The following is a 15,746-nucleotide window of genomic DNA, read 5'->3' as shown; positions in this document are numbered from 1 at the left end:
GACAAAGCTGAATGAGAAGATAAAAGAGACGAGGAGAGTAAGCAAATGAGTGAAAAAATGATGGAAAACAAAGAGTTTAGAAGTGAAAGCCCTTTCATGGGACATCAACAGGTGGCATTAGTTTAAGAGTGAGGAATTGTGGATATTGTGTTTCAGGTTAACCACATCTGAAATCAGACCACCCCTACAAGGTAGCATCTCAAGTGTTTAATCATGTGGCTCGGCTTCAAATGGGCCAAACAGATGCCATCAGCGCGGCATAAATTAACAACCACATAGCTGGTTAAAAAAAAAAGGCAGCCGACATTCCAAACTTCTCCTGTATTGTTTTTAACAAGTGACAACTTGCCGATGAACATGGAGGTTGCCAGGGCGGTGTTGGATTCCTGAGTCGTGCTTTATTTACGCTCTGGGTACCATCGTGTTGACAGCTAAGGCATTTTCAAACCTCTGAGAAGTGCAGGTAATTGCCAGCGAGAGTCTAATGGGAGGGAAGGCTATCATTATTAGGAGGTTATTGGGAACAAACGACCAGCATTATGAGACGGAGGCTTACAGCACGTGTGGTATTCTCTGTATGAGGCTAAAGATCAGAATTTGTTGGATCAGAATGTGCTGGCATGAAATTGGGTCCCATGAATGTTCATAGATTTTTTTTCCCCCCTGTTCCTTTCTCAGCTGATGTGGAGGTGAATTATGCACTGTGCCTCGATTTTTAACATTTTTACTCTCAACACCTCAGCCTTTTAAACTAGAAAATACCACACAAGCCAGACTATTGAGCATTGAATTTCACATTTAGAGAAGTCCTATAGTACGGTTTTGTTTATATAGTAAAGAAAATCATTTTGAAGAATGTGGCCATAAATAATAAGCCTGGGTGTGATCTTTCTCCCAGAGTTCCTTCTGTTATTGTTTTTCATAGAAAAAAAAGAAGCTCTAAAGACAAAATTAAAACACATGTTTTTTAATTAAAATGATTAAAAACTACATTATCAGCAAACTTTACAAGCACTCAATATGGAAGCATTTATGATATCATTACATACATAGATGAGTTTAAATTAACATCAGTTTCAGATGTACATGCTTTGAGCATAAAGAGAAATGAAGAGAGAGAAATAATGAACTGAAACATTTTGACAATGAGAAAAGGGGGTTCTTTTAAAAAGAAACATTGTGCTCTTTAATCAAATACAAAAATTGTACATTTTAGCTTCCTAGTTTTACATGAACACATTTCCCATCAAACAGTATTATAGGCTTTTGTGAAGATCTTTGGTTTTTGTGATGGAACCACACAAATATCAGCACACGTGTGGTTTCTCTAGCTGCATGAATTTTTTTTTTTTTTGCCTATAATAAAGTAAGTCTTCCGAGGAGAAAGGAGGGAAACTTAACATGCTTTTCATCTAAACCAAAGGGAGACAGGAATGAGACATTGTCAGTGTGATTGTTTTTTTTCTTTTTTAAAAAAAAGAGGAATAAGGCAGATGGTCTACATAGCTGATGTATTTACCTGAGCCGAAAAAATGCTAGTTTCTTTACATCACTCCTGGCTTTGAAATCAAATCTCACTTGTGTGGCAGCTAAACAGTCATCTTTCTGAGTCATGGATGCTAATCACCTGCCTTCTTGTGAAAGATGTTAAATATCTGACACCTGATACCTGTTGTAAATACTTTTGGTTGCTGCTCATACCAAGTTGTGCAGGCATATTGGCAGAACAATGAGCCGCTGGCGCTGATGATCAGTAAATTAGACCAGGACAGACAGAATTAAGGCCTTAAAGGCTTCAAAGCACTGTGATTATTCAGAACAAAGGAACCTGTTCACAACAAGGGAAGGGTTTTTTTTTTCATAACAGCCCTTTGGTTGGTAAGAAGATACCACTCTGACCCTACCACTTCCCTCTATCCCTTCATCCTCACACTCTTCCTCCTTCAAGGGATAGAGGATCACATGTGTAACTGTAGGGGAAAAGCCCTCCGGACATAGGGAATGTGCACACACACCTGTGGTGCAGGAATGTGTGTGTGTGTGTGTCTTATCATAAAATCACTCATTTCTTAGTAAAAGAATAGGTTAAGTGTGTTCAGCAAAAGTCGGTGCAGGGATTTTAATATTCTGCACACTTCCAGAGATTTGAAAATACATTAAAAAAAGAGATGAGGGTTGAGACATAGTGCAAAAATTAAGCAAATGGCTTTTTTGGCGCAGGAAGGCAATTTGTTTTTAAAAAAGAGAGGCTACAGTTCTATTTACCATCTTACTAACAGAATCTGTTGGGCATGGTTCATTCGGAATCAAAGTTTTTAGTGCATCAAAGCTTCATTGGAAAGCAAAAATAATTACATTAAAGGTTTTGTTTTTCATAATTTAGTTGCAATATATTACACAAATTCCAAATTTATACTTAACAACAAAACATGGTATATATACTGTATATATTTATATAAAAAAGGAAAGTCAGACAGAAATGCTTGAGGATTTGGGGTATATGCATACATTTCCTTGAAATTTGGCTCAAATAAATATCAAAAGTAAACCGTGTCATCCAGTTCAAAAATACCAGACTAGGACTTTTTTTCTTTAGAAAAGGACTTAGATAAGAAATTTAGGGTAAAGGGAGAAAGACAACAGGTCTCCAACATACCTGTAGAAAAGAAAACAATAAAGGCTCCTCTGCTTTAGTCTTTTACATTCCTTAAAATCTCAGCCATTGTCCTGTCGGAACACGATACACTAATGACACAGCAGAGGAGAATTCATTAAACATGTGAGTCCTGACGGATAAAAAGTATTTTTCTCGCAATAATGCAGTAATTGTGTCAAAGCATCCACCGTGTTCTGTAGCACCGAGGCTAATTCGTTCATCCAGATAATAAATTAGACACTGCATAAGTACTGTGAGCACATGGAACAGCCCTGGATGCAACTGAGACGTTTTCACCACTGGCACAATGTTTTGTTTTTTATGCTGAAATTTTACAAAAATTAAAGCTTAAAAAGGTGATTTCTACAGCAGTGCGGCCGGAGCCACTCATGGAGCAAACATCCAGTCCTTTCCACCTCCTTCCAAGTGAGCTGGATCAGTCTGATCAGTCTGTTTGATGGATGTCTGCTGTGGTTTTTCAGTTCATCAGCTGTACCAATTGATCGTACCCCCACTGTCGTTTGTTCGTTTGTCTTGTGACTAGAACCAGTTTACACCAGACAAATGATCCTCAAACATTACTATGGCTTGTCTCACTTGTATTTACAGTCTCTCCGCTGAACATCGCCTCTCCTCCTTATGGCTTTTCTTTTTTAGTTAAGAGTACATGTTTCAGCACAGTGCAGGAGTTCACTCAAAATTTACAAAACACTTGGAAGTCTTGAGGGAATTGGTAAAAAGCAGAAAGCGAGTGCTGGAGAAAGACAAACATGCAGCATTTCTCTTTTTTTGTTTTGTTTTTTTCTTTTCTTTCAGTGTTCAGCTTTTGTTGTTCATTATCCTCTTTTTTTCTCTCCTTCCTTCTCTCCTCCTCCCCTGCACTTCTGATTGTCTAGCTGTCTGTCAGTCAGTAAGGCCTCCAGACGGACTCATCCAAGCGGCCTGAAGCACTCATAGCCGTGGGTGAGTTGCTGTGGCTTCCGTCGGCCTCTACGCCCTCGCTCTGGGTGTTCAGTCCGGGGTTCATCAGGCTGTTGGTCCCCCCGGTGCCCGTGGCCCCTGAGCAAGACAGCAGACGGGTGGGGGAGCGCTCGCCCCCTGTATTCCCTGGCGCCACCATGGAGAACTGATAGGATCCAGAGCCTGTGCCGTAATACAGGTAAGAGTTGGACTGGAAGTTTTGGGACTGGTTGTTTGAGTAGGGTGGTGGCAGGTAGGTGTGGTATCTAGAGGAGGCTGACATGCTGAGGCCGCTGATGCCAGTGCTGGAAGTGTTGGCAGAGTAGGGGAAGGCCCCGGGGTAGTGCATGCGGGGGTCTGAGAAGCGAGGGTCTGTCAGTGGTGACAGAGATGGAAAGGTGGTCCTCTGTGGGAAGAGATCTGTAGTCCCTGTTGGCAAAACAAAGACACAAAAGATTGTAAAGAGTCAACACTCACTTCTTTTACAGCCATAAAAGAAAACTGTGGTTACAATTATGAAACAGGGGGATTGGAGATTTCTCATTTTATTTTATTCTAAAAAAGTGACCTCCATTTCCAGAGCAGCAAACCTTCCAAAACCCCCAATTCTGAGCTCAAGTTTCTTGCGATATACCGGCCCATGGAAATGTTTGCTCAAAGTAATGAACTGAGACATTTTTTTGCTTAATAACAGTCATCAAGCACTGACAGCACATCATCCCACAGCCCCATGCACAAGACTGAAGTTATGAAAAGGCCTTCTTGCCACAGCCCTCCTACCTCTTCTTCAAAAGGAGAGCAACGTACAGTTTTCTGTCTTACTCAGAGCAATGAAAAGAGGCATTGTCAGTGCTGAGGGGTGCTTTGTATAAACACCGTCGGCTTGTTGCTCTGTTATGCAACTCATCATAAATCATAGTTAGGCGACACAGGCAGACGGTCACAATCAGAGACAGTCGGAGAGACGGAGAAAGGAAACGAGGGAGGAGGAGGAGAAGAAAGAGAGTGTTTCTGTGTGAATATCTGAACTAATGTGTATCCCAGTCTGGGACCTGTCAGAGGTAACTGCTAGATGTAATCTCACAGGTAACAGAGCACAGTTGAACACAGCTGTTAGGACTTTAGTTTCACTGCACACTTTCTAATTTACTCAGCTGACAAAACGGAAATAGAAATATTGAGGGTTTGACTTGGCAGTTTGCTTCTCTGAGACTGCTGCTGTCACCAGCAAAGTTTCTGAACTCAAACACCATATTGTCTTTCTCACCTAACTTGTGAAGCACTTCCTGCAGCATTTGTTTTTCTACCCTGCTACAGCTGTAAATGTAGTGAAACTAACTTAGCAGTATCGAACCACGATCCTTGATTATGTCTACCCTCCCTGTTGATTGCCATTACATTAATCGAGTTGTTTATTTGTGCCACTGGGAAAAGGCAGAGCTAGGTTAATGACACGCCATCATCATTCTCTAACACTTCATGATGATTCTCATGTAGAAAAATTGCATCTTGTCTGGCAAGTTAAACATGTTGAGTCTTTGTACTCATGGTGCTCAGATATTTTGGAAGAAAGTAAGGCCAAAAAACTGGAACTGTAAACGCCCTTAAACTGGCTGTGCCCCACAAAGACTAGAGGCTAGAGTTCCTCATACCTGATCACCTGTCAACATACAGTAGGCCTCATCTGCACCTGCTGCTCGTACTCTCATATACTCAGACACACCTCAGTCCACGGTTATTTGTTTGTGTGCATGTGGCTTTCATGGGTCCAAAGTGCCCACATGACTGCAAGTGTAAAATGTGGATTTGGATGGCAGAGAAAAGAGAGCTTGTATTTGTGAAATAGCAAGCGCTTGCACGCCACAGCCCTGAGGGGGGAGGATGCCAAACTTGCGTGCCACAGTCTTGTTGAAATGTCTTTTCCCTATGTCTGGAGAACTGGGTCCATTTTCAGCTACAAAAAAATCTGTTCCTTTGCAATTTCCATGGCCCCTGCTAAACTCTTTTGTGTTTTTTTTTCAACAACACATTTCTGCAGTTGAGTTTCCTCTTCTTTTCGGGATGAGGCAGTTTGGTGGTGGTGGGGGGGCTGTTTCTTTTTCCAGAGTCTACCAGGCTCTGGAGTTGGGCTCCATATCTGATTTCACGCGAGGAAAATCCAAGCCTTCAGCTGCTGTTGATTCGGGTGAAGTGGAGTCAGCCTTCTAATTCCTGCCGGACTCCCAAAAAGCTTTTGCTCCCTCTCTCTTTCCCTCTCCCTGTCTGTCCCTTCATCTCACTCTGTCTGTGCTAAATTTAGGCTTCAGGGTGAGGCTGGGGAGGGGATGTTTTGTGTGGGGACATGATGGCTGTGGCTGCAGCAGCCCACCCTGCACATGATCTCGATTTAATTGGACTTGGTGGAAATGTGTTGGCTAAACTGCGGTGGGGATCGACTCCTGTGTTCTGTCAGGGTAAACTGAACTGGACACTTATCACAACACCTTAATAGGTTTGTGCAGTCTCAAACTCTTGGCTGTGAGCCAGGAGGAGTCTGCTACCACCTTTAACTCTCTACAGTACAGTAGCTCCCTCTAGAGGAGAGGGCTAAACAAACTGTTCTGTAATTGAGGAGCAAAGTTTTAAAGTCTGCTTTTTCTCCCTCCTAACTATGTTGCATACCTTCCTGCATCCCCACCCTCCCCCACCCAGTGTAAGTACAGGCTTCGCTGTTGTGGCTGTGGCAACAGCGGTGTATCTTTGGCAGAGAGGGTCTTCCTAACTGAGCCTAGTAGTAGCTGCCTGTAACCTCTGCGGCACAAAACCACACATGATCTCCATTAGGCTCATCTGAAACGTGTTGACTAAATTGCAGGGACAGGAGAAGGGATGGACCCCAGAGGGCTCGCTGGCACGGAGTGCTGTCTGTGATGTTCCCAGTCTATGAAGCGGGTAGCTGGGAATCAGGGCTTTTATAGAGAACACAGTGTTCCAGCGCTTTTTCTTTCCTCCTCTAGCTCTGAAGCATATCGCCATGTACTTTTAAATGCTGCAACACCAAGGGCGGAGCCCTCCTCCTTTTTACTTAGCTCAAGAAGTCCACTAGTCCACACTCAAGCGTGTAACCCAGATATGGCAGGAGGTTTGTCTCATTTGCTTATGGGAGAAACTGATTTTGGTTGTTAACATGAGGGCAGGGTTGAGGCGGCTGTGTCTCTGTGTGTAATTGTGCACCAGGTAATCTGTGTGTGTGTATGTGTCCGAATGTGGTGGCAGGCAATGGATAGATGCAAATCCAGGCGCTCACCTGTGAAATGTTTACTCAGGCTTGATGCAAACTGTGACGGCCAGCGCCCAGGGAATGGTGTCTCAGGCAAATAAGTGGAGGGAAGGAAAAAAGGAAGGGGAGAACACCAGGCTGGTCCAGCTATGTCGAAAGATTATTACCTCTTCTTCTTCCCCTCACCATAAGTAACACTACTACACTGCACTGTGTGTGAATCAGTTGAGGAGTTAACTGCTTTTAGTGATAGACATCGCCTGGTTGATTTACTGACTGGTTTGGGTGGTTCGAACAGTGGATGCCACAGCAATGAGCAGTCACTGTTGATAACAGGGTGATGATATCAAGGCAACATGGGCAGGGCTGCTGCTGCGCATGGCAAAGAATAGGAGACCCAAATGAACACAAATGATCTCCAGGTGTTTATTTAAGCACTAAGGCTTCGGGGCCAGAGCATCATGTCGGATGCAAATGATAATCACCTCTGTACTGTGGCACCATGGTCAACAGCCCAAAAGCCTCATCCACGTTAGCACTTTATCATGTAAGCGCAGGGGATTTTGCATGTTACCAACTTGCAATACAAGCGAGCGTAAAGGAAGTTTGTGATCATAAAAGGATTTTCCTAATGCATCAGCAAAGAAAGTGGCATGATTAATATGTTTTTTAAGTAAATCGTATATGTTTTCCTGTCTGCAGCCATTGTCTTACATAGATAGTAGAACAAGATGACAAGTGAGCCATATCTGAAAGTCTTTGTATTCTTTGTGTTCCTCATCAGAGTGTGAGTGGATGACTCGGCAAGACTGGTGTGGTGAGGTTTCTGGGTAGGGTTCAGATGGAGCAGCAAAGATCCAAATCGGCAAGCAACAAATAAAAGAAATAAGTACGAAGGAAAGGAGGAGGATGAAGGAAGCAGGCAAGGTGGTGGTGTTTGAGGAATGCTCTGGGATGTAGTAAAGCCCTACGGGCAAAACGCAACAGACTTCACAGTTGTCACAACGAATGGCACACCCTGTGTTGTGCACGGCATTCCAGCTTCACCACTTTAGTGTTTGTTTTTAATTTGAAAAGGCTTTGAGACTGTGCTGATTACAATACATTTGTTTGGAAATCTTCTGTTTACTCTGACATGTGCTTGAGTGTGGAGGGTGTGATGTTTCCTTGGCAGTCTAGATTACCTCCACTGTATTTTACGAGTTTGCTTAGTAATTATGGCCATTGCTTACTAGTGACTTCACCTCTGATGCTGCATGTTGACTGGGCCTTACAAATATGTTTATGTCTCAAGAACTGACAAACACCCATGACATATTTTTTAAACACAAAATCACAGACATGCAAAACATAAAAATAAATCCAGTTCTCACCTGGCCATGGTCTCAGGTCCTCCTCCACTTTGCAGGTCTTCAGAGCAGGGGTGTCCATTTGCTCCTGCCACAGGGCTAGTAAAACACAATAAGAACAATCAGTGAACACTACGTTCTTAACATTTTAAACAAGTCAAAAGAGACATTCAGTTAGTGTTAGTGTTAGGACACAGAGAATTGTGTGGGTTGTCTGTGTGTGTACAAGGTGAGGAAGTCACTGTCTGTGCCATAGGAATCTAAAGCACTGTCTAAAAAAGCCTTCATGACAGACTGGTCAGAACTGTCTTGACATCTGGCGGTTTAGAGATGTGTCTTCCTGTCACAGGTTGGCCTCTGCTGACCGAGCAGTGATGACTGTGAGGAGGAGGGGGGGGGTTTTCTCACCACAGTGAGAGCAGGCTTGGAAAAACATGCTTGATGGGTGCATACGAGATATTTTTGGGTCTTTCAGGCGAGACACTGGAGGGGCAGCGGAGATCTGTGAAGAGCCGGACACTTGGTAGCCTGTCCAGCCAAACTGTCAGGAAGCGAAGGAGGGTCGAGGACCTACTGGCCCAACGCGTGGGACCCTGCTTCACACTCAGCAGTCACACCGCAGCAGGCTTGACACAAACAGTTGGCTGTTTGCTCTAGGTCTGAGACGCTGCAGTTGTTACAAGACAACCTGCACGAAGCTCAGTGGACATGGGCTGCTTCAGTGCATGTATCATACATTACTATGAACAGTAGCACAGATAAGTTAACTTATTTGTAAACAAACATTTTGACAGCCATGTTTTTCTTCTGGTGCTCTACTTTTAAGCTGCAACTACAGTCAGACTCGGAGCTTGAGTGAAACTCCACCCTTCGCTGTTGAGATACCGCAATATAGTAAACCCCCAACCTCCTGTAGTGGCAATTAGGATAGAGAAGGATGCCAGAAGCAGAGAGAGGGGTGGGTGGTGCTGGGCTGTTCACCTATAGCCTGACTGGGCATGTGTAAGATCTGTGCTTCCCCTGGAGCTCCTCCACTTCCTTTGCAAAGGCCCAAATCAGCACTCAGTCACTGAGAGGTCCTGCACTATGCCTCACAATGGCAAATTCTTACACATAAATGGCCTTATTCAGAAAGGCTTGCAAGCAGCTGGTGCGATTCGCTCAAGAAAATAAACATTTCCTTCAAATATTTTGATTGGCCGGCAGACAACGTCAATACCAGAGGCACAGATTACCCCTGTTAATAAGAGGACCAACCCCCTGGGGTGGAGCCGAGGAGCCGGGAAGGCAAGGGGCTGAAATGGGAAGAAGCACCGACTGCGTCACTAATAAGTAGCTTTGGGGTGATGCCAGCATAGTTTTGGGGAGGACACAAATAAACACATGCGCTGCTTTTGAACTGCATGTGTAGATGAAAAGAGAAGATGTTTGAGCCAAAATGGCGTCCATCCTCGTGACTCCGGATCTAGCAACGCCTCTGAGACATGTAATGCGCCCGCCGTAATGAAGCGTGTCATTGAGACACAGTGAATGCCGGTCCTTGTGCTGGCTTCCTGTTTCGCTTAGGCCTTAGGCGTCGCAATGGGGAGAGAGGCAAGACAGAAAGAAAGACGCCAGCGAGAGAAGGAGAGAGAAGGAGAGTGTGTTAGAGAGGGGAGGAACACGGCCTTGGCTCAGCTATGTGGGACATTTGATATGTCTTTTGAGCCCTCACTTATAACGTGAGCAAAAACAAACACATGGGCTGAAAAATCCTATGTTCTCTTTGAGAGCTCGTCGTCTGCCCGCCCTTCCCCTCTCCCCAGACTCAATAGAGACTGTTCATGGCACACATGTAGTTTCTGTAATTGCTGAAATGTAAAACTCAGCCCGACTCTGATGTGAAATTATAACTTACACAAACAGTTGAGTCTGGTAAAAAAATAACTTGCTCTCACTTCTCTTTTTCTTTGTTTTTTTCACCAAGGAGGCAGCTTCAAAAGATTTTTTTTCTACTGAAGAACAGAAACATTTTCAGTTTGAATTATTCATCTCAGGGTCACAAAAAGAGGGTAACCACAAGTGAAGCTTTCAGGCACCATAACAAATAAACTCTGTGGCGGCCATTGACATATTATGTAAATAGTGGAGTGCAGAAGTAAAACAGAGTGTCTAAAGGACCGGTCCAGATTCCTGCTCCTTTCAGTTGTATTTGCCTCAGAGGGCCAGCTTCCTGCTTGGGTTTGGCAGAAATCAGCATGAAACCCAACTAGCATGACGGCTATACTCAAAAGTCCACACCACAGCTACCTGACGGTGCTAATTTCCTGTCTCACTCTTGCTTCTAATTGGCTGATCATGTCATCCTGAATGTGTGAATTAGTGTGAGCCTCTCCGCTGCGGCAGTGCTTCTGCCGCCTCGAACCTGGGGGGCCGGCCAGCTTGTTTATGTGGAGTAAACAGTGTGGTCGCTGTGGACGAGGCAGGAGGGGCACGGCTGCATTGGGCTGGTCCTCTCTCAAAAAAGACTTTGGCAAGCTAAGTCCAGTCCACGGCATACTGAACATGATTACCAAAGCACAGCTGCAGCAGATGTGCCATTTGTAGAAGTGTCATTAGTTTTATTCCTGCAACATGGGTCGAACACACACACACACACACACACACATTTTTGGGCTGTCATCAAAGCAGAGAGCACTTGACTGGATGGTGGAACGTTATGCTAGTATCTGATATTCATCTTCAGAGAGGAACACACAGGTGTTGGAACAAATAACATGTTAAATGATACTACCTCAAAAGTGCCAGGACTTTCTTTCTGGATGATTAAATTGGTGCCACATTTCTTTTTCCCCCCTTCTCTCTCTTACTGTTAAAGCACATTTAAAGTTAAAAGAGTGTCTTTCTTCTCTGCTGTCTGTTAGAGGCTGTGCCAGAGGCTTGTTGAGTTTTGTCTGCTTTTAAAATGGATTGAAGTAAAACTGGAATCCGTTTTCCACTTGGAGATAGATGTCCAATCAGCTGGTTACTTTCCTTATGTGAATACAAATGCTGTGTCACAGTCAGATGGTAAAGGATGAACTACATGCTTTATCAGTGGGAGTGAAAAAAAAACTGCCACCCACAGATATACATAGTATACACATGTACCTCACTTGAGGTTTTGAAAACCAGAATAACAATTTAGTACTTGATTGCCTGAGTGTCAGGTTTGCTTGACTGCACTAGCTGAACCACGCATTTTTAACCACACACACACTTCCCTCCGCCCAATCTGAGAATCATTCCACATGTCTAGCAGGCTTACCTGTGGCCACAGAAGAACAAAAACAAGCAGCGAATGTAGCGTCTGCCAGCGTGCAAGAATCCTGTCACTGCATGCACTGTAATGAGCTCTTAATTACCCTGTCTGTCTGGGGCACCAGCGGAGGACTTGCAACACTAGCACGGAACTGTGTGTGTGTGTGTTTCATTTTCAGTGTGCCTATGGTGCAATCATCTGTGTGTGTGATTTAAGAATCCATGGGTAGCACTGAGCAGATGTCTGGAGACGTGTCCTGTTGACAACAAAACCGAGACAGTATTTCATGGGCCCAGACAACAAAATAAGGCAAGGAGGCTTTAGCAGGGGGTGACACTATATTTTCTTTTTTAGTTGTCTTCAGGGGGGAAAATGCAAGGTTCCAGCCCTGGATAATGGAAAACATCTTTCTGTAACAACAAGACAGGAATCCATTTAATTATAATGTGTTGATGGGCGCTCTATCACTCTGCAATTCTCAAACAAACAGGCCCGGGATTTAGAGTATCTGCAAAGAACAACAATGTCTGGCAGGGCTGTCAAAAGCAGAGACGTGTGTGCTGTTTATATGTAAACACCTCCCTGTGTCTCTGAATGGGATTTATTACAACAAGTCTATTTTTGTTTGAGGTTTGCTTGTAATACTGTAGTGTTGTTGTCCATGCATGATTCCTACACATACGGGAGCGCTCTGTGTGATCTGCGGTGCAAACCTACACTCAGCTCAGACACTCCAACAGAAAGACGGAGTGGGAGGGATAAGGGCCCTCTGCTCTGTTATTTAATTATTTTACCACTCTTGCCCTGCGGTATGCCGTCATGACGGTAATACCACAGATTAAGGTGTGTGGTTTTTACAGCCCTTCCCCTCCTCTGTCTCACACACACTTCTTATAGACAGCCTCCAGTCACTGGCAGATGTAACGTGAAGCTCAAGGCCTTTAACGTCTCTGACACTTCCAAGTGATGTTAACGTTTTGTGTCTGCTCTCTGTGCGCTGTACGTGTGTTTGTGTGTGTGTTGCAACACGGCAGCCCTTTGAAGCCTGGCAAGTCTATGATGCTCTAATTCCTGCCCTAATCCTGTGCGAGGCAGACAAGAGCAGTGTTCCTCGTCTGCTGTCTGGACCGTGTCTGTACTCTTCTTGCTGATCGGTGCGCACCCACCCCACCACCTCTGTATTCAAGTCAGAAACTTAAAGCTCCCAGTATAAGCCTAGCTGCAGGGGGCTTTTTATTGGCAGACAACCTACAGAGCTCACGCCAAACTCTGAACCATCAGAAAATTATCATCACAGTGGCTGTATTGTGTTGAACCTCTGCACTGTTTATTTTCAGCATAACCAGTCATTGGTGTTTCTAAAAAGGCTGATGTTTTCATCTTGGTACATGCTGTGCAAGGGAACAAAATCAATATCAACAGTAAGTAAGGACATGGGGGAGCAGGGTAAAAGACCCTGTGTTCTCTGCAGTCAGCTGTTAGATAGGCCCATACTGGTGACTCAGCGCTGGCTAAGCTAAGCGCAAGGCCAAACACTGGATGGCTATGATACACACTGATAGAGTTCCACCCACACATGGCTCAGCGCTCCCAAACAAGCCCTCCTGTACACAGCAACATGCTGATACAAAGGTAATGAGATTCATTAGCCGGCATGAGAACTAGAGAGTGGGCGGGAGAGGAAGGCTTGTGCGTCTGCATGCTTCTAGACATGGCGACTTGTTAAAGAGGCTCTGACATATGACGGAGAGTGAACAGTCATCCTTACTCCTGCACCCATGCAGCTGTCCACACACCACACACACACATGCTTGAAACAACCCCCTCCTCTCAATCGCACCACCTCAGTCTGAGCCCACTTCCACCCCCGCACATTCGACCAGTCTGAGAGTGACGTGATTGCCAAGGTAGCGGACGGCTGTTACATTCCTGAGGCTGTAGTGTGCGGAGGCCAGCTTCAGTGCCCAGCCAAATCGTCTGGCAGCGCCCACAGTGCCACCTGGCCACAGATGCTGCCCGGCGCACTGTGGGGCCCAGACCCACCAACACAGGGTATCCGGGGACAAAGCTGACATGAGCTTCCCCCTGAGCTGGCCAACACACATAACAGCTCTCAGATTAGTGGAACAGAACACAGAAACTCCTCATAGAGAAAATGTAACAGCATGCAGTGCTGACATGTAACAGAGAGGTATTACAGATTACTTACCCTCTGGTAAAGTTAAACAAAATATGATTGTCTTACTGGGGGATGTGTATACTTCTGAGGAATAGCAGTTAAAGTGAGCTACTTCTACATGGTCGTGGTCCTCACCTTGTGGGGTGCTGAGGTGGGTTTGGTGGATGGGGCGGGGGTTATTGTTCACTGGCCCTATTCGCATACTCCGCTGGTAGCGTTCAATCTCTGACAGCCGGTCTGAAAACTGCATCTTCTGGGGGTCCTCTATCTTCACTCTGTGCCCTGAAAGATGGACGTGAGAAGGAGAAGAGAAATCATAGTCAGGCCAGGCTTACCTCCTACACAGCCGGGAAAAGTGGCACGAAATGGCTCTATATTTCCAGAGTTGGACAAAAATAGCAAAAACAATTACAGGATTTAATCGTCTCCTCCCTAATTTGACATATCCTGGCAAAACAACTTCTTTTTGCTAGTCCAAAGCGAAAATTAGTGTAAATTTGACTCACATAGGAAAAGCTTATATAAAACGAGAAAGAAACACCGTCATCATGTTTTCAGCTCTCAAAATAAAAAATATTATTAGAATGTCAGCAGACCTTGAAATAAATGGGCCAGACGCTAAATGTTACCCAAGCTGCACCTGCTGCCACATCATCAGCAGATAACGGTAGCATAAGTGGTTGAAAATAATTGCTTGAGGAATGTTGTTTTCCTGAGCTTAAAGTCTAAGAAATATTTGAGTATGAGTTGTTGCTTTGGGAAGTAATGAGTTTATCCGATGTATTCATCTTGTTTAAGAAAAAAAGAGCAAGAAAAAGTATGTATAACTGACTCTCCTTCACTCTCACACCCCCACAGACACAAATTCAGTTCTGACTGATGCAGCACTTAGTCAGAAGGTAACACCCAGTCACAGCTACCAGACCATATAGTCATCAGTCTTAAACATAACGGAGAGAAAAGAGTGTGTGTGTGTGTGCACGTGTGTGTGTGTGTGTGTCTGGAGGAGGTGAGAAGGAACCGCTGTGTTTCTGCTGCATCTCTAAGACCTACAAAACTACGCACTTAGCACCCTTATCACTCTGATGTCTGCTTCAGGGAATTGTTAAGAACAAGAAAAAAAAAAGTCTGATCATGCCTTTTATGTGGACGCACTCACGCACATACATGTGAACACACCTTAAATGTCAGACGTGACTCCGGATGAGGGCTATGCCTCTAATGGGAGGAAGAGATTTTAATGTAACTATCAATGCACCAAAACTGTGTTTGAACCAGCGTGTATATACATTCTGTGGTTTTCTCCCTGGCATCTCTACAGAGTAGCCTAATGTGAAGTAATGGCTGGATTTGAATATTTTATCACTATATAAAGGGGGCAAGCCAGACAAACCAATATGGATTTTGCCCGTCCTTTCTCTCCGCTGACCCATGGGCAATATATCTTCCCTCTGAGGCTGACCCATGGGTAAAGTTTCCTCTCGTTTACCGCTCTGTCCATTTGTTTGTGCCCACCACCTCCCATTTATCTTCTCTTTACGAACTATATAGAAATATCTAGCTTTGATGCCCCCCCCCCCACACACACACACAAACACACACACAGACAAAGTGTCTGAATGCACACAGGCACTCAAATTAAAAGTCCCTCCTATCTAAGTCATACTGCAGCACAGATTACACGATCTGTAGATCGAATTGAATTGAGGACCAGCCTAATGCTGCCGTGCCCCTCCTGTTGAATTTTACTTGAAAAACACTCAGTCATGACTAATCTGTCTGAGCAGAGACAGCAGTCCTGTTGCTGTCCTGCAGCTGTTTGCTTTGCCGATCATTATAACGCCAAAGGAAAGAGTCTGTGTGTGAAAGAGAGAGAGGGAGTGACAGAGAAAGAGATTCCACCCACCCACCAGTTTGCTCCGTGCCATTACCCAGGAACATATCCTGGGCAGCCTCACGCCCCCCTCGCACACTGTAATATCTTTTTTATTTACACTCATATGTGGCCAGTCTGCCTTTTCTTTAAACCATGATGGAAGGAATGGAGGACAGCCTCTCTTCTC

The 15,746-nt window shown here is 44.6% G+C and overlaps 1 protein-coding gene across 2 annotated transcripts in view; it reads right to left on the bottom strand.

Moving 5' to 3' along the window:
• Positions 1–1,340: 1,340 nt before the first annotated feature.
• runx3 (RUNX family transcription factor 3) overlaps positions 1,341–15,746 on the bottom strand; it is a 43,522-nt gene continuing 29,116 nt past the window's right edge. Inside the window, exons 6-8 of one of the 2 annotated variants that reach the window (XM_028395256.1) lie at positions 13,819–13,965; positions 8,249–8,323; positions 1,341–4,045 (exon numbers count right to left, since the gene is read on the bottom strand). In XM_028395256.1, coding sequence (XP_028251057.1) covers positions 3,564–4,045; positions 8,249–8,323; positions 13,819–13,965 — 704 coding nt within the window. In that variant the 3' untranslated portion in view covers positions 1,341–3,563. The remainder of the gene's footprint in view (positions 4,046–8,248; positions 8,324–13,818; positions 13,966–15,746) is intronic. The other variant, XM_028395257.1, reaches the window with a different exon arrangement.

The sequence above is a fragment of the Parambassis ranga genome, chromosome 22, assembly GCF_900634625.1.
Source record: "Parambassis ranga chromosome 22, fParRan2.1, whole genome shotgun sequence".
Lineage (NCBI taxonomy): Eukaryota > Metazoa > Chordata > Actinopteri > Ambassidae > Parambassis > Parambassis ranga.
This window is presented reverse-complemented; position numbering and strand designations above follow the sequence as displayed.